Here is a 19328-nt window from a genome sequence, read left to right as displayed (position 1 = left end):
ACAAACATGACACAAACACACCACAAACACACCAGAAACACACCACAAACATGACACAAACACACCACAAACACACCACAAACACACCAGAAACACGCCACAAACATGACACAAACACACCACAAACACACCAGAAACACGCCACAAACATGACACAAACATGACACAAACATGCCAGAAACACGCCACAAACACGCCACAAACATGACACAAACATGACACAAACACACCACAAACACACCAGAAACACGCCACAAACACGCCAGAAACACGCCACAAACACACCAGAAACACGCCACAAACACGCCACAAACACGCCACAAACACGCCACAAACTCGCCACAAACACGCCACAAACACGCCACAAACACGCCACAAACACGCCACAAACATGACACAAACACGCCACAAACATGACACAAACACGCCACAAACACGCCACAAACACGCCACAAACTCGCCACAAACACGCCACAAACACGCCACAAACACGCCACAAACACGCCACAAACACGCCACAAACACGCCACAAACATGACACAAACACGCCACAAACACGCCACAAACTCGCCACAAACACGCCAGAAACACGCCAGAAACACGCCACAAACATGACACAAACACGCCACAAACACGCCAGAAACACGCCAGAAACACGCCAGAAACACGCCACAAACATGACACAAACACGCCACAAACACGCCACAAACTCGCCACAAACACGCCAGAAACACGCCAGAAACACGCCACAAACATGACACAAACACGCCACAAACACGCCAGAAACACGCCACAAACACGCCACAAACATGACACAAACACGCCACAAACACGCCACAAACACACCACAAACACACCAGAAACACGCCACAAACATGACACAAACACGCCAGAAACACGCCACAAACATGACACAAACACGCCACAAACACGCCAGAAACACGCCACAAACACACCAGAAACACGCCACAAACACGCCACAAACATGACACAAACACGCCACAAACACGCCAGAAACACGCCACAAACACGCCACAAACATGACACAAACACGCCACAAACACGCCACAAACACACCACAAACACACCAGAAACACGCCACAAACATGACACAAACACACCAGAAACACGCCACAAACATGACACAAACACGCCACAAACACGCCAGAAACACGCCACAAACACGCCACAAACATGACACAAACACGCCACAAACACGCCAGAAACACGCCACAAACACGCCACAAACATGACACAAACACGCCACAAACATGACACAAACACGCCACAAACACGCCAGAAACACGCCACAAACACGCCACAAACACGCCACAAACATGACACAAACACGCCACAAACATGACACAAACACGCCACAAACACGCCACAAACACACCACAAACACACCAGAAACACGCCACAAACATGACACAAACACGCCACAAACACGCCACAAACACACCAGAAACACGCCACAAACACGCCACAAACACACCACAAACACACCAGAAACACGCCACAAACATGACACAAACACGCCACAAACATGACACAAACACGCCACAAACATGACACAAACACGCCACAAACATGACACAAACACGCCACAAATACGCCACAAACACGCCAGAAACACGCCAGAAACACGCCACAAACATGACACAAACACACCACAAACACACCAGAAACACGCCACAAACACGCCACAAACATGACACAAACACGCCACAAACACGCCAGAAACACGCCACAAACACGCCACAAACATGACACAAACACGCCACAAACACGCCACAAACACACCACAAACACACCAGAAACACGCCACAAACATGACACAAACACGCCAGAAACATGACACAAACACGCCACAAACACGCCAGAAACACGCCACAAACACGCCACAAACATGACACAAACACGCCACAAACACGCCAGAAACACGCCACAAACACGCCACAAACATGACACAAACACGCCACAAACACGCCACAAACACACCACAAACACACCAGAAACACGCCACAAACATGACACAAACACGCCACAAACACGCCACAAACACGCCACAAACACGCCACAAACATGACACAAACACGCCACAAACATGACACAAACACGCCACAAACATGACACAAACACGCCACAAATACGCCACAAACACGCCAGAAACACGCCAGAAACACGCCACAAACACGCCACAAACACGCCAGAAACACGCCACAAACACGCCACAAACATGACACAAACACGCCACAAATACGCCACAAACACGCCAGAAACACGCCAGAAACACGCCACAAACACGCCACAAACACACCACAAACACACCAGAAACACGCCACAAACATGACACAAACACGCCACAAACACGCCACAAACACGCCACAAACACACCACAAACACACCAGAAACATGACACAAACATGACACAAACACGCCACAAACACGCCACAAACATGACACAAACACGCCACAAACACGCCACAAACACACCACAAACACACCAGAAACACGCCACAAACATGACACAAACATGACACAAACACGCCACAAACATGACACAAACACACCACAAACACACCAGAAACACGCCACAAACATGACACAAACATGACACAAACATGACACAAACACGCCACAAACACGCCACAAACACGCCACAAACATGACACAAACACGCCACAAACACGCCACAAACACGCCACAAACACACCACAAACACACCAGAAACACGCCACAAACACGCCACAAACATGACACAAACACGCCACAAACATGACACAAACACGCCACAAACACGCCAGAAACACGCCACAAACACGCCACAAACATGACACAAACACGCCACAAACACGCCACAAACACACCAGAAACACGCCACAAACACGCCACAAACATGACACAAACACGCCACAAACACGCCAGAAACACGCCACAAACACGCCACAAACATGACACAAACACGCCACAAACACGCCACAAACACACCACAAACACACCAGAAACACGCCACAAACATGACACAAACACGCCAGAAACATGACACAAACACGCCACAAACACGCCAGAAACACGCCACAAACACGCCACAAACATGACACAAACACGCCACAAACACGCCAGAAACACGCCACAAACACGCCACAAACATGACACAAACACGCCACAAACACGCCACAAACACACCACAAACACACCAGAAACACGCCACAAACATGACACAAACACGCCACAAACACGCCACAAACACGCCACAAACACGCCACAAACATGACACAAACACGCCACAAACATGACACAAACACGCCACAAACATGACACAAACACGCCACAAATACGCCACAAACACGCCAGAAACACGCCAGAAACACGCCACAAACACGCCACAAACACGCCAGAAACACGCCACAAACACGCCACAAACATGACACAAACACGCCACAAATACGCCACAAACACGCCAGAAACACGCCAGAAACACGCCACAAACACGCCACAAACACACCACAAACACACCAGAAACACGCCACAAACATGACACAAACACGCCACAAACACGCCACAAACACGCCACAAACACACCACAAACACACCAGAAACATGACACAAACATGACACAAACACGCCACAAACACGCCACAAACATGACACAAACACGCCACAAACACGCCACAAACACACCAGAAACACACCAGAAACACGCCACAAACATGACACAAACATGACACAAACACGCCACAAACATGACACAAACACACCACAAACACACCAGAAACACGCCACAAACATGACACAAACATGACACAAACATGACACAAACACGCCACAAACACGCCACAAACACGCCACAAACATGACACAAACACACCACAAACACACCAGAAACACGCCACAAACACACCAGAAACACGCCACAAACATGACACAAACATGACACAAACACGCCACAAACATGACACAAACACACCACAAACACACCAGAAACACGCCACAAACATGACACAAACATGACACAAACATGACACAAACACGCCACAAACACGCCACAAACACGCCACAAACATGACACAAACACACCACAAACACACCAGAAACACGCCACAAACATGACACAAACATGACACAAACATGACACAAACACGCCACAAACACGCCACAAACACGCCACAAACACGCCACAAACACGCCACAAACACGCCACAAACACACCACAAACACACCAGAAACACGCCACAAACACGCCACAAACATGACACAAACACGCCACAAACACACCACAAACACACCAGAAACACGCCACAAACATGACACAAACACACCACAAACACACCAGAAACACGCCACAAACATGACACAAACATGACACAAACATGCCAGAAACACACCACAAACACGCCACAAACACGCCAGAAACACGCCACAAACACGCCAGAAACACGCCAGAAACACGCCACAAACATGACACAAACACGCCACAAACACGCCACAAACACGCCACAAACACGCCAGAAACACGCCATCCTCCATCCACACCACAAAAACATGTACAATAGTCCAGGATGAATGATGTTGGTCATAGGTGGGAGATAACTAGGGCTGCGAACCGTTCATATTTTTTCGATACCACTACTTTAACGATACCTGCTTTTCGGTACCGGTGCCTTAACGGTACTTTTTTCGATCCCTTTGTTATTTTAATTGAGTTAAAATAATGTGTATAAAAAGTCTGGTTCAGGAGGAAGTCCAAACACGGCACATCAGAAAACAGGAGCAGCAGCGTCACCTGGAGCTTCATGTTTTTCTCAGAATTCCCACTAAAGCCGTGATAAAAAGAGAGTTGGGACATTATTCCCTCCTGAGCTGCAGGAACAGACCAGATCCACATCAGGACCGTTTACTGAAGAGAAACTTTTCTAAACTCACTGAGGAGCTTTCACTGTTCCACAGTGAAAGCTCCTCACACGTCACAGATCTGTTCCATAGTGAGAGCGCTCACTCTGTCACTGAAAATGCACCATAACTGTTCCAAACATGGCTAATGCAGAGTGAGCCTCACCTTTTCCAGAGACAATCTTTGATCCCAAACGCTCCGGTGCAGCTGGAGTTTAAACAGCAGTAACTTCAGGCTCTGCGGCTAAAGCTAAAGCTAAAGGTAAAGGTAAAGCTAAAGGTAAAGGTAAAGGTAAAGCTAAAGGTAAAGCTAAAGCTAAAGCTAAAGGTAAAGCTAAAGCTAAAGCTAAAAGTAAAGCTAAAGCTAAAGGTAAAGCTAAAGCCCATGTGTTTCTTGTTGTCACTGCTTTTCTCTTTGTCTAAGAGTCTAGTTTCTTATTCAGTCCTGGTTTAGTCCTGGTTTAGTCCTGGTTTAGTCCAGGTTTAGTCCTGGTTTAGTCCTGGTTTAGTCCTGGTTTAGACCTGGTTTAGTCCTGGTTCAGTCCTGGTTTAGTCCTGGCTCAGACGCGGCTCTGCCATCTCTGATAATGACTGAAGTGTTAGAGTTACAGCTTTGCTTCTGCATTTGCGCTGAAGCTGCTCATGAGTTCAGGCTTTTTTAGACTCACTGTGGATCATTTACTGACGTCTGGAGAGAAAAAGTACCGAAAATTAGCACCGGAAAAAAAAGTTTTTCGATACCGCCCCCTACCGGAGCTTAACGGTGCCCAGCCCTAGAGATCACAGGTTTTGTTTTGTGCTGCAGGTGGGAGCGGCTCTGAGGCCGGCCTTCGCTCCTGATGCCCCGCCAGACGTCACGGCCAAAGCCTGTGAGGTACGACACGGCTACACATGTCATCAGAGTCAGTTCTCCTGGTTCCTCAGGTCTGCAGCTCCTGGATCTCCTCTTTAAGTCCACATCAGAGTCAGTTCTCCTTGTTCCTCAGGTTTGCAGCTCCTGGATCTCCTCTTTAAGTCCACATCAGAGTCAGTTCTCCTTGTTCCTCAGGTTTGCAGCTCCTGGATCTCTCTTTAACTCCACATTAGACTCAGTTCTCCTTGTTCCTCAGGTCTGCGGCTCCTGGATCTCCTCTTTAACTCCACATCAGAGTCAGTTCTCCTTGTTCCTCAGGTCTGCAGCTCCTGGATCTCCTCTTTAAGTCCACATCAGAGTCAGTTCTCCTTGTTCCTCAGGTCTGCGGCTCCTGGATCTCCTCTTTAACTCCACATTAGAGCCAGTTCTCCTTGTTCCTCAGGTTTGCAGCTCCTGGATCTCCTCTTTAAGTCCACATCAGAGTCAGTTCTCCTTGTTCCTCAGGTCTGCAGCTCCTGGATCTCCTCTTTAACTCCACATCAGAGCCAGTTCTCCTTGTTCCTCAGGTCTGCAGCTCCTGGATCTCCTCTTTAATCCCACATCAGAGTCAGTTCTCCTTGTTCCTCAGGTCTGCAGCTCCTGGATCTCCTCTTTAACTCCACATTAGAGTCAGTTCTCCTTGTTCCTCAGGTCTGCAGCTCCTGGATCTCCTCTTTAATCCCACATCAGAGTCAGTTCTCCTTGTTCCTCAGGTCTGCAGCTCCTGGATCTCCTCTTTAAGTCCACATCAGAGTCAGTTCTCCTTGTTCCTCAGGTCTGCAGCTCCTGGATCTCCTCTTTAATCCCACATCAGAGTCAGTTCTCCTTGTTCCTCAGGTCTGCGGCTCCTGGATCTCCTCTTTAAGTCCACATCAGAGTCAGTTCTCCTGGTTCCTCAGGTCTGCAGCTCCTGGATCTCCTCTTTAAGTCCACATCAGAGCCAGTTCTCCTTGTTCCTCAGGTCTGCGGCTCCTGGATCTCCTCTTTAAGTCCACATCAGAGTCAGTTCTCCTGGTTCCTCAGGTCTGCAGCTCCTGGATCTCCTCTTTAACTCCACATCAGAGTCAGTTCTCCTTGTTCCTCAGGTCTGCAGCTCCTGGATCTCCTCTTTAAGTCCACATTAGAGCCAGTTCTCCTTGTTCCTCAGGTCTGCAGCTCCTGGATCTCCTCTTTAACTCCACATCAGAGTCAGTTCTCCTTGTTCCTCAGGTCTGCAGCTCCTGGATCTCCTCTTTAAGTCCACATCAGAGTCAGTTCTCCCTGTTCCACAGGTCTGCAGCTCCTGGATCTCCTCTTTAAGTCCACATTAGAGTCAGTTCTCCTTGTTCCTCAGGTCTGCAGCTCCTGGATCTCCTCTTTAACTCCACATCAGAGCCAGTTCTCCTTGTTCCTCAGGTCTGCAGCTCCTGGATCTCCTCTTTAATCCCACATCAGAGTCAGTTCTCCTTGTTCCTCAGGTCTGCAGCTCCTGGATCTCCTCTTTAACTCCACATCAGAGTCAGTTCTCCTTGTTCCTCAGGTCTGCTGCTCCTGGATCTCCTCTTTAACTCCACATCAGAGCCAGTTCTCCTTGTTCCTCAGGTCTGCGGCTCCTGGATCTCCTCTTTAAGTCCACATCAGAGTCAGTTCTCCTTGTTCCTCAGGTCTGCAGCTCCTGGATATCCTCTTTAAGTCCACATTAGAGCCAGTTCTCCTTGTTCCTCAGGTCTGCAGCTCCTGGATATCCTCTTTAACTCCACATTAGAGCCAGTTCTCCTTGTTCCTCAGGTCTGCGGCTCCTGGATCTCCTCTTTAAGCCCACATTAGAGTCAGTTCTCCTCGTTCCTCAGGTCTGCAGCTCCTGGAAAATCTAGAGTAAATTTGTTGAATTTTTGTCACTTTTTTGTAGAATTTTTGTCATTTTTTTGTTGAATTTTTGTCACTTTTTTATTGATTTTTTGTCATTTTTTTGTTGAATTTTTGTCATTTTTTTATTGAATTTTTGTCACTTTTTTGTTGAATTTTTGTCATTTTTTTGTTGAATTTTTGTCATTTTTTTATTGAATTTTTGTCATTTTTTTATTGAATTTTTGTCACTTTTTTGTTGAATTTTTGTCATTTTTTTGTTGAATTTTTGTCATTTTTTTATTGAATTTTTGTCATTTTTTTATTGAATTTTTGTCACTTTTTTGTTGAATTTTTGTCACATTTTTATTGAATTTTTGTCATTTTTTAATAGAATTTTTGTCATTTTTTTATTGAATTTTTGTCACTTTTTTGTTGAATTTTTGTCACTTTTTTGTTGAATTTTTGTCACTTTTTTGTTGAATTTTTGTCATTTTTTTGTCACATTTTTGTAATTTTTTCGTCAATTTTCTTCATCAATTTTTTGTCATTTTTCGCCATTTTTTTTGTCAATTTCTATTTTACATTTTTGTCACATTTTTGTCACTTTTTTGTCACATTTCAGGTCAGGTCTCAGGTCTGCGGCTCCTGGATCTCCTCTTTAAGTCCACATTAGACTCAGTTCTCCTTGTTCCTCAGGTCTGCAGCTCCTGGATCTCCTCTTTAAGTCCACATTAGACTCAGTTCTCCTTGTTCCTCAGGTCTGCAGCTCCTGGATCTCCTCTTTAACTCCACATTAGAGTCAGTTCTCCTTGTTCCTCAGGTCTGCAGCTCCTGGATCTCCTCTTTAACTCCACATTAGAGTCAGTTCTCCTTGTTCCTCAGGTCTGCAGCTCCTGGATCTCCTCGGGCGTCGTCCGCGACCTCCGCGACCTCCGCAGGGTCCACCAGCTGCTCGTCTCGTCCCTGTCGAAGATCCACGAGCCGCGGGAGTCGCACTCGCAGCTGTACAACGAGGCGGCCGCCACCATGGAGACGCTGGCCGTGCTGAAGGCCTGGGCGCAGGTTTACATCGTGGCGGCGCAGAAGAGCGGGAGACGATCCGTCAGAACGGCGCCAACGGCGGGTCCGGGGAGGCGGGACTTCTGCGGCTCGTCCAGTCAGACGTGCCCGCTCTGAGCCGCCTGTGGGTTGGCGGCGCTGCAGGACCACGCGGCGCTCGGAGGGAGTCAGGAGAATGCCTCCGCAGGTGAACGGGAACGTGTTTCTGTGACTGAAACCGAGTAAATCTGAAGGAAAAGTCATTAACCTCTTAACTCCCGCCTGAACCGAGCACGTTTTCTCCAGTTTGGCTTTACCCCAATCCAAAAGCTTCTGGAAAAAAGGGGAGAAAATAGAAGCAAAACTGAGACGAAAAACAATGATGGAAATGTGACAAAAAAGTTAGAAAACGTTGAAAAATGTCACAAGAAATTGACAAAAAATGTGACAAAAATGTGACAAAAAATGACAAAAAAATGACAAAAAAATGACAAAAATGTGACAAAAAATAACTAAAAAATAACTAAAAAATATGACAAAAAATGACGAAAAAATGTGACAAAAAAATGACAAAATGTGACAAAAAATGACAAAAATGTGATAAAAATGTGACAAAAAAATGACGAAAAAATAACGAAAAATAACAAAAAAATGACAAAATGTGATAAAAATGTGACAAAAAATGACAAAAAAATGACAAAAAAATGACAAAAAAAAATGACAAAAAATGATACAAAAAATAACAAAAAAATGTGACAAAAATGTGACAAAAATGTGACAAAAATGTGACAAAAAATGACAAAAAAGTACCAAAAAAATGACAAAAAATGACAAAAAAATGACAAAAAATGTCAAAAATGTGACAAAAATGACAAAAAAATGACAAAAATGTGACAAAAATGACAAAAAAAATGACAAAAATATGACAAAAAATGACGAAAAAAATAACAAAAAAAATGACAAAAATGTGACAAAAAATAACTACAAAATAACAAAAAAATGTGACCAAAAAATGACAAAAATGTGACAAAAATGTGACAAAAAATGACGATAAAATGACAAAAAATGACAAAAAAATGACAAAAAATGTGACAAAAAAATGACAAAAATGTGACAAAAATGTGACAAAAAATGACGATAAAATGTGACAAAAAAATGACAAAAATGTGACAAAAAATGACAAAAATGTGATAAAAATGTGACAAAAAATGACGAAAAAATAACGAAAAAATAACAAAAAAATGACAAAAATGTGATAAAAATGTGACAAAAAATGACAAAAAAATGACAAAAAATGACAAAAAAAATGACAAAAAATGATACAAAAAATAACAAAAAAATGTGACAAAAATGTGACAAAAATGTGACAAAAATGTGACAAAAATGTGACAAAAAATGACAAAAAAGTACCAAAAAAATGACAAAAAATGACAAAAAAATGACAAAAAATGTCAAAAATGTGACAAAAATGACAAAAAAAATGACAAAAATGTGACAAAAATGACAAAAAAAATGACAAAAATATGACAAAAAATGACGAAAAAATAACAAAAATGACAAAAAATAACTAAAAAATAACTACAAAATGTGACAAAAAATAACAAAAAAATAACAAAAAAATGTGACAAAAAATGACAAAAATGTGACAAAAATGTGACAAAAAATGACGATAAAATGACAAAAAATGACAAAAAAATGACAAAAAATGTGACAAAAAAATGACAAAAATGTGACAAAAATGTGACAAAAAATGACGATAAAATGACAAAAAATGACAAAAAAAATGACAAAAAAAATGACAAAAAAATGACAAAGAAATGACAAAAATGTGACAAAAAATAACTACAAAATAACAAAAAAATGTGACCAAAAAATGACAAAAATGTGACAAAAATGTGACAAAAAATGACGATAAAATGACAAAAAATGACAAAAAAAATAACAAAAAAATGACAAAAATGTGACAAAAAATAACTACAAAATAACAAAAAAATGTGACCAAAAAATGACAAAAATGTGACAAAAATGTGACAAAAAATGACGATAAAATGACAAAAAATGACAAAAAAATGACAAAAAATGTGACAAAAAAATGACAAAAATGTGACAAAAATGTGACAAAAAATGACGATAAAATGTGACAAAAAAATGACAAAAATGTGACAAAAAATGACAAAAATGTGATAAAAATGTGACAAAAAATGACGAAAAAATAACGAAAAAATAACAAAAAAATGACAAAAATGTGATAAAAATGTGACAAAAAATGACAAAAAAATGACAAAAAATGACAAAAAAAATGACAAAAAATGATACAAAAAATAACAAAAAAATGTGACAAAAATGTGACAAAAATGTGACAAAAATGTGACAAAAATGTGACAAAAAATGACAAAAAAGTACCAAAAAAATGACAAAAAATGACAAAAAAATGACAAAAAATGTCAAAAATGTGACAAAAATGACAAAAAAAATGACAAAAATGTGACAAAAATGACAAAAAAAATGACAAAAATATGACAAAAAATGACGAAAAAATAACAAAAATGACAAAAAATAACTAAAAAATAACTACAAAATGTGACAAAAAATAACAAAAAAATAACAAAAAAATGTGACAAAAAATGACAAAAATGTGACAAAAATGTGACAAAAAATGACGATAAAATGACAAAAAATGACAAAAAAATGACCAAAAATGTGACAAAAAAATGACAAAAATGTGACAAAAATGTGACAAAAAATGACGATAAAATGACAAAAAATGACAAAAAAAATGACAAAAAAAATGACAAAAAAATGACAAAGAAATGACAAAAATGTGACAAAAAATAACTACAAAATAACAAAAAAATGTGACCAAAAAATGACAAAAATGTGACAAAAATGTGACAAAAAATGACGATAAAATGACAAAAAATGACAAAAAAAATAACAAAAAAATGACAAAAATGTGACAAAAAATAACTACAAAATAACAAAAAAATGTGACCAAAAAATGACAAAAATGTGACAAAAATGTGACAAAAAATGACGATAAAATGACAAAAAATGACAAAAAAATGACAAAAAATGTGACAAAAAAATGACAAAAATGTGACAAAAATGTGACAAAAAATGACGATAAAATGTGACAAAAAAATGACAAAAATGTGACAAAAAATGACAAAAATGTGATAAAAATGTGACAAAAAATGACGAAAAAATAACGAAAAAATAACAAAAAAATGACAAAAATGTGATAAAAATGTGACAAAAAATGACAAAAAAATGACAAAAAATGACAAAAAAAATGACAAAAAATGATACAAAAAATAACAAAAAAATGTGACAAAAATGTGACAAAAATGTGACAAAAATGTGACAAAAATGTGACAAAAAATGACAAAAAAGTACCAAAAAAATGACAAAAAATGACAAAAAAATGACAAAAAATGTCAAAAATGTGACAAAAATGACAAAAAAAATGACAAAAATGTGACAAAAATGACAAAAAAAATGACAAAAATATGACAAAAAATGACGAAAAAATAACAAAAATGACAAAAAATAACTAAAAAATAACTACAAAATGTGACAAAAAATAACAAAAAAATAACAAAAAAATGTGACAAAAAATGACAAAAATGTGACAAAAATGTGACAAAAAATGACGATAAAATGACAAAAAATGACAAAAAAATGACAAAAAATGTGACAAAAAAATGACAAAAATGTGACAAAAATGTGACAAAAAATGACGATAAAATGACAAAAAATGACAAAAAAAATGACAAAAAAAATGACAAAAAAATGACAAAGAAATGACAAAAAATTACAAAAAAAATTACAAAAAAATGACAAAAATGTGACAAAAAATGACAAAAAAATAATAAAAAAAATGACAAAAAAATGACAAAAATGTGACAAAAATGTGACAAAAATGTGACAAAAAATGACAAAATGTGACAAAAAATTACCAAAAAAGTTACAAAAATGAGTTGAATACCCAACAAAAAAATGATGGAAAAAAAATGTGATGACGTGAGGAAAAAGATCCTCTCGGTTCAGGCGGGAGTTAAGAAGTTAATGAGACTAAAACTGTGACTAAAACCTGCAGATGTTTTGGTCGACTCCTAAAAAACAAATTAATATGAAAAAAAAGGGACAAAATCCAATCTAACTTTTTCATCTGCACATTTTATAAACTGCAGCAGAAGCTTTTTTTATAAAGATAAATGTTGAACAGAAGTAATAAATAATCTGTCCTTTGTGGAAAATAAATACGAGGCACTATAGGCAAGGCAAGTTTATTTGTAGAGCACAATTCATACACAAGGCAACTCAAAGTGCTTCACAGCTGCATAAATACAAGAAAACAAATAGAATCAATAAAAACATCAACATAAAATTAATCAATTACAGTAAAAGGCGAGAGTGCAGATAAAATACTTTCAGTCATATTCACGGGTAAAAAGAACTGTTTTCAGCCTGGATTTGAACATTGTCAGAGTTGAGGCTTGTCTCACATCCTCGTGAAGACTGTTCCAGATTTTAGCTGCATGAAACTGAAACGCAGCCTCACCGTGTTTAGTCCTGACTCTGGGAACCATCAGGAGGCCCCTCCCTGTGATGGTTCATACGGCTGTAACATGTCAGAGATGTACTTTGACACTATTCCTCTGATCTGAGCCATGTTTTTCAGATGGTAAAAAGCTGCTTTGATGTTTCTGTTTAAGTTCAGGTCTGAGTCCACGATCACTCCTAGATTTCTAACCTGATTTTTTGGTTTTGGAGAGAGAGACTCGAGGTGACTGAAACACTTTGTCTTTGTGCCTGTGGGCCACAAACAATGACCTCAGTTTTGTCTGAGTTTAGTTGGAGAAAGTTGCTTAGATCATGACAGATGTGTCCGTTTGTCGTGTGTGAACCTGTGACTGATCTGTCTGCTCCAGGCGGCTCCTTCTTCTCCCCCGAGACGGTGGACCAGGCTCGGCCGCACTACAGCGCCTCCTGGGGGCCGATCCTCCACGCCGCAGCGCTGTGGCTCCACTGCACCGGTCTGTGCCGCACAAACACTCTTCATTCTCTTCTGATGAGGCTTCAGCTAAAGCTCCTTTACCTCCAGGCTTCGTCCCGTCAGAGGACACGCCTCTGCACCTGTCCCGCCCGGCCACGCCCACTTCCTTAGGGCGCTCAGGGGGCGGAGCTGCCAGCCCGGAGGACGTCGGTGCCGAGAGACTGAACCTCCTTCTGGGTGAGACGCAGGTTTATGGTCCTTTTGAGGAGAAGAAATGTAATGTAACCTGTGGTCTCTAATAGGGATGCACCGATCCGCTTTTTTGAGCTCCCGATCCGATCCGATATTTTTGACACTTCATCTGGCCGATACCGATCCGATACAGTCTTTTTGTATTATTAGATTTTTATATAATATATATCATTATATATTATTGCCTATGGATATTACCAGTTTTACCACTAGTTTTACCAGTTGTATTTTTTTCATAAACATGGAAGACGTTTTGGCTTTAGCTTTGAATTTTAACCCCTTAACTCCCGCCTGAACCGAGCACATTTTCTCCAGTTTGGCTTTACCCCAATCTAAAAGCTACTGGAAAAAAGGTGAGAAAATAGCAACAAAACTGAGACGAAAACAATGATGGAAATGTGACAAAAAATAACAAAAAAAGTGACAAAAAAGTGACAAAAAAAATGACAAAAAATGGATTTTAAAAAATTACAAAAAAGCTACAAAATGAGTTGAAAACCCCCCCAAAAAAAGATGACATGAGGAAAAAGATCCATTTAGATTAGTTTTGTAGGTCTTAGCTTTCAAATGAGGCGTTACACTGGCCTACAGGATTTGGGTAAAGCTGAACTGGAGAAAATGCTCTCGGTTCAGGCGGGAGTTAAGAGGTTAAATTAGAAAGTTTTTCAGAAGCAGGTGTTTTAATTCTGTTTTGAAATGTGTCTTGTATAAGCCCACGAGAGCTGAGCACTTCTGTGAAAGACACGATAATAAGAATAAATCAAATCAAATAAATCAATTCAGTGTCCTAGCTTAGCGATAGCATGAAGGCCGGGAATCTGCGGTCCTGGATCTGCAGCGGCTCCATCTGCAGGTTTACCGCTGTGCTGTGATAAACCCTCGAAGCGCGGCGGTGCGGTAAACCTGCAGACTGGAGCCGCTGCAGATTCAGGGCCGCAGATTCACCGCCGTCTTGTATCGGACCCGTCCAGTCATCAAATCCGATCCAATCCGATACTCTAAAAAAGCCTGATCGGCTACCGATACCGACACTGAATATCGGATCGGTACATCCCTAGTTTCTAACCTGTGGTCTCTAACCTGTGGTCCTTCAGGTGTGGCGGTGCAGTTCCTGTGCGCTCCTCACTCAGAGAACCAGATGGAGAACATCGAGTCGTGCCTCAGAGCTCTGCAGGTTCTGCTGGAGGCGCCGTGGCCCCGCAGCCGCATCTGCACCGACCAGGTCTGTCCATTTTTGTCATTTTTTTTTCCTAATTTCAACTTTTTTCCCATTTATTTCTTCATTTTTTACCTAATTTTTCCCTTTTTTTTTCTTTTTTTTTCCCAATTCCCCCGACATTTTTCTGTATTTTTCGTCTATTTGTCCCCCGATTATTATATCTTCCAAACAGCCATTTCGATATGATCTTGTGAACGATATATCGCCCAGATCTAGTCCTCACATGTCCTGTGTTCCAGCCTCTGTGTGTGGAGCTGCTGTCCTCACATTAGGGCTGCTCGATTATTGAAAAAATAATAATCACGATTATTTTTGTCATAATTGAAATCACGATTATTCAAACGATTATTTGTTGCCTTTAAAAAAAATCCATCAAAAAAGTGACAAAAATCCATCAAAAAGACAAAAATCCATCAAAAAAAAGACAAAAATCCATCAAAAAAGTGACAAAAATCCATCAAAAAAAAGACAAAAATCCATCAAAAAAGTGACAAAAATCCATCAAAAAAGTGACAAAAATCCATCAAAAAAGACAAAAATCCATCAAAAAAGTGACAAAAATCCATCAAAAAAGACAAAAATCCATCAAAAAAGTGACAAAAATCCATCAAAAAAGACAAAAATCCATCAAAAAAGTGACAAAAATCCATCAAAAAAAAGACAGAAATCCATCAAAAAAGTGACAAAAATCCATCAAAAAAATGACAAAAATCCAGCAAAAAAAGACAAAAATCCATCAAAAAAGACAAAAATCTATCAAAAAAGTGACAAAAATCCATCAAAAAAGTGACAAAAATCCATCAAAAAAGTGACAAAAATCCAGCAGAAAAATGACAAAAATCCATCAAAAAAGTGACAAAAATCCATCAAAAAAATGACAAAAATCCAGCAAAAAAAGACAAAAATCCATCAAAAAAGACAAAAATCCAGCAGAAAAAAGACAAAAATCCATCAAAAAAGTGACAAAAATCCATCAAAAAAGTGACAAAAATCCATCAAAAAAGACAAAAATCCAGCAGAAAAAAGACAAAAATCCATCAAAAAAGTGACAAAAATCCATCAAAAAAAAAGACAGAAATCCATCAAAAAAGTGACAAAAATCCATCAAAAAAATGACAAAAATCCAGCAAAAAAAGACAAAAATCCATCAAATAAGACAAAAATCTATCAAAAAAGTGACAAAAATCCATCAAAAAAGTGACAAAAATCCATCAAAAAAGTGACAAAAATCCAGCAGAAAAATGACAAAAATCCATCAAAAAGTGACAAAAATCCAACAAAAAAAGACAAAAATCCAGCAAAAAAGACAAAAATCCAGCAAAAAAAGACAAAAATCCATCAAAAAAGACAAAAATCCAGCAAAAAAAGACAAAAATCCATCAAAAAAGACAAAAATCCAGCAGAAAAAAGACAAAAATCCATCAAAAAAGTGACAAAAATCCATCAAAAAAGTGACAAAAATCCATCAAAAAAGACAAAAATCCATCAAAAAAGTGACAAAAATCCAGCAAAAAAATTACAAAAATCCATCAAAAAAAGACAAAAATCCATAAAAAAAGACAAAAATCCATCAAAAAAGTGACAAAAATCCATCAAAAAAGTGACAAAAATCCAGCAGAAAAAAGACAAAAATCCAGCAAAAAAGTGACAAAAAATCCAAAAATTAAAAATTAGAAAAAAAAAATGAACCAAAAAAAAAGAAAAAAAATTATAATCGATTTTTTGCGATTATGCTAATTTTGTAATCGTTTACTGTTGTAATCGAAATCGTAATCGAATTTCGATTAATTGCACAGCCCTACCTCACGTGTTCTGTGTTCCAGCCTCTGTGTGTGGAGCTGCTGTCCTCACATGTTCTGTGTTCCAGCCTCTGTGTGTGGAGCTGCTGTCCTCACATGTCCTCTGTTTCAGCCTCTGTGTGTGGAGCTGCTGTCCTCACATGCTCTCTGTTCCAGCCTCTGTGTGTGGAGCTGCTGTCCTCACATGCTCTGTGTTCCAGCCTCTGTGTGTGGAGCTGCTGTCCTCACATGTCCTCCTGTTCCAGCCTCTGTGTGTGGAGCTGCTGTCCTCACGTGTCCTGTGTTCCAGCCTCTGTGTGTGGAGCTGCTGTCCTCACATGTCCTCCTGTTCCAGCCTCTGTGTGGAGCTGCTGTCCTCACATGCTCTGTGTTCCAGCCTCTGTGTGTGGAGCTGCTGTCCTCACATGTCCTCCTGTTCCAGCCTCTGTGTGTGGAGCTGCTGTCGGTGCTGCTGCGCCTCATGGTGACCCGGGAGTGCAGCTCTGTCCAGGAGTCGGTGCTGGATTTGCTGAAACAGATCGTGTCTGCGGCTCAGGAGCACGTCAGGGAGAAACGTCACTCTGCTGAAGGTAACGCTCCACGGAGGCTGGAGGTGTGGAGGGGTTAGTGCTGGATCGTCTGCTCCGGAGGGACGGTCTGCTTTGTATTGATCTATGAGTTGGTTTGTCTGAAAATACAAATAATCCTGATCCTTAAGGTTAACCCCTTAACTCCCACCTGAACCGAGCACATTTTCTCCAGTTTGGCTTTACCCCAATCCAAAAGCTTCTGGAAAAAGGTGAGAAAATAGCAAGAAAACAATGATGGAAATGTGACAAAAAAGTGAGAAAACATTGACAAAAAATGGACGAAAAAATGACAAAAATGTGACAAAAAAATTGATTAAAAATTGACGAAAAAGTTACAAAAATGTGACAAAAAAATTACAAAAATGTGATAAAAAATGACACAAAAGTTACAAAAATGTGACTAAAAATTGACAAAAAAAATGGATAAAAAATTGACAAAAAAACGACAAAAATGTGACAAAAAAGTTACAAAAATGTGACAAAAAATTGATAAAAAATTGATAAAAAATTGACAACAAAATTACAAAGATGTGACAAAAATGGATTAAAAATTGACGAAAAAATTGACGAAAAAATGACAAAAAAGTTACAAAAATGTGACAAAAAATTGATGAAAAATTGACAAAAAAAAATTACAAATATGTGACAAAAAATTGATTAAAAATTGACGAAAAAATTGACGAAAAAATGACAAAAATGTAACAAAAAATGGATAAAAAATTGACAAAAAAATGACAAAAATGTGACATAAAAAATGATTAAAAATTGACGTAAAAATTGACGAACAAATGACAAAGATGTGACAAAAAAGTTACAAAAATGTGACAAAAAATTGATAAAAAATTGACAACAAAATTACAAAGATGTGACAAAAATGGATTAAAAATTGACAAAAAAATGACGAAAGTTACAAAAATGTGACAAAAAATTGATTAAAAATTGACGAAAAAATGACAAAATGTGACAAAAAAATTACAAAAATGTGATAAAAAATGACAAAAAAGTTACAAAATTGAGTTGAATACCCAACAAAAAAATGTTGGAAAAAAAATCTGACATGAGGAAAAAGATCCTCTCGGTTCAGGCGGGAGTTAAGAGGTTAACCATTTCCCTGGCCCTAACCTTATTTTGTGTCACGATATCTCACGTTTTCACAGCAGACTGTCCCTCCGGAGCAGACAATCTAGCATTAACCACGTGGAGGTGCCAGGTGGATCAGAGTCCTGTACTAACTGCCTTGCTTGGTTGTGTGGCAGTGGACGACGGCGCGGCGGAGAAGGAGACGCTCCCGGTGTTCGGCGAGGGCAGGGACACCGGTGGACTCGTCCCGGGACAGTCCCTGGTCTTCTCCGCTCTGCAGATCTGTCTGTGTGTCCTGGTGCGAAACCTGCCCCAGCTCAGCCCCACACTGTCAGGGGCCAAGGGCGGAGCCACGTCTGCAGGTGAGGGCTCCAGAGCAGCTCCTCTTCTTTGCTGTGTGCGGTAACTGGTGATTGGAGACTGTGTTTGTTTCCAGCAGGGGGCGCCGTGTGGAGCCTCTCGCGCTCAGACTGCAGCCTGGTCTCCTCCGCTCTGTTTGTCCTCTCCGAGCTGCCGTCCCTCTGCTCCCCCGAAGGTCACACATCACATTTACACTCTTCCTCCTCTTCCTCTATCGGCTCCTCTGACGCTCTCTCTGATTGGTTGTCCTGTTTTGATGCAGGAAGTGTTTCGATCCTGCCTACGGTCCTGTACCTGCTGCTGGGCGTGCTGCGGGAGCTGGTGCACCGGCCGACCGCTCTGACAGGTACGATCTCTCTGAACTTAAACGACCTCTGAACTAAAACGGCCTCTGAACTTA

General features: G+C 39.9%; 1 protein-coding gene across 1 annotated transcript in view; it reads left to right on the top strand.

The window, feature by feature from the left end:
• The window catches only part of heatr5a (HEAT repeat containing 5a), a gene marked incomplete at its 3' end in the record, with an annotated part of 75727 nt that overhangs the window by 51842 nt on the left and 4557 nt on the right, over window positions 1-19328 (top strand). Inside the window, 11 exon segments of the mRNA XM_079574200.1 lie at window positions 5699-5767; window positions 8495-8699; window positions 8702-8799; window positions 8801-8858; window positions 13585-13689; window positions 13758-13886; window positions 14996-15123; window positions 17341-17488; window positions 18745-18930; window positions 19008-19103; window positions 19191-19274. Coding sequence (XP_079430326.1) covers window positions 5699-5767; window positions 8495-8699; window positions 8702-8799; window positions 8801-8858; window positions 13585-13689; window positions 13758-13886; window positions 14996-15123; window positions 17341-17488; window positions 18745-18930; window positions 19008-19103; window positions 19191-19274 — 1306 coding nt within the window.

Source organism: Gobius niger (genome assembly GCF_951799975.1).
Source record: "Gobius niger genome assembly, chromosome: 16".
Taxonomy (NCBI): domain Eukaryota; kingdom Metazoa; phylum Chordata; class Actinopteri; order Gobiiformes; family Gobiidae; genus Gobius; species Gobius niger.
Note: the sequence above shows the minus strand (reverse complement) of the source record. Positions and strands in the feature narration are given on the sequence as shown.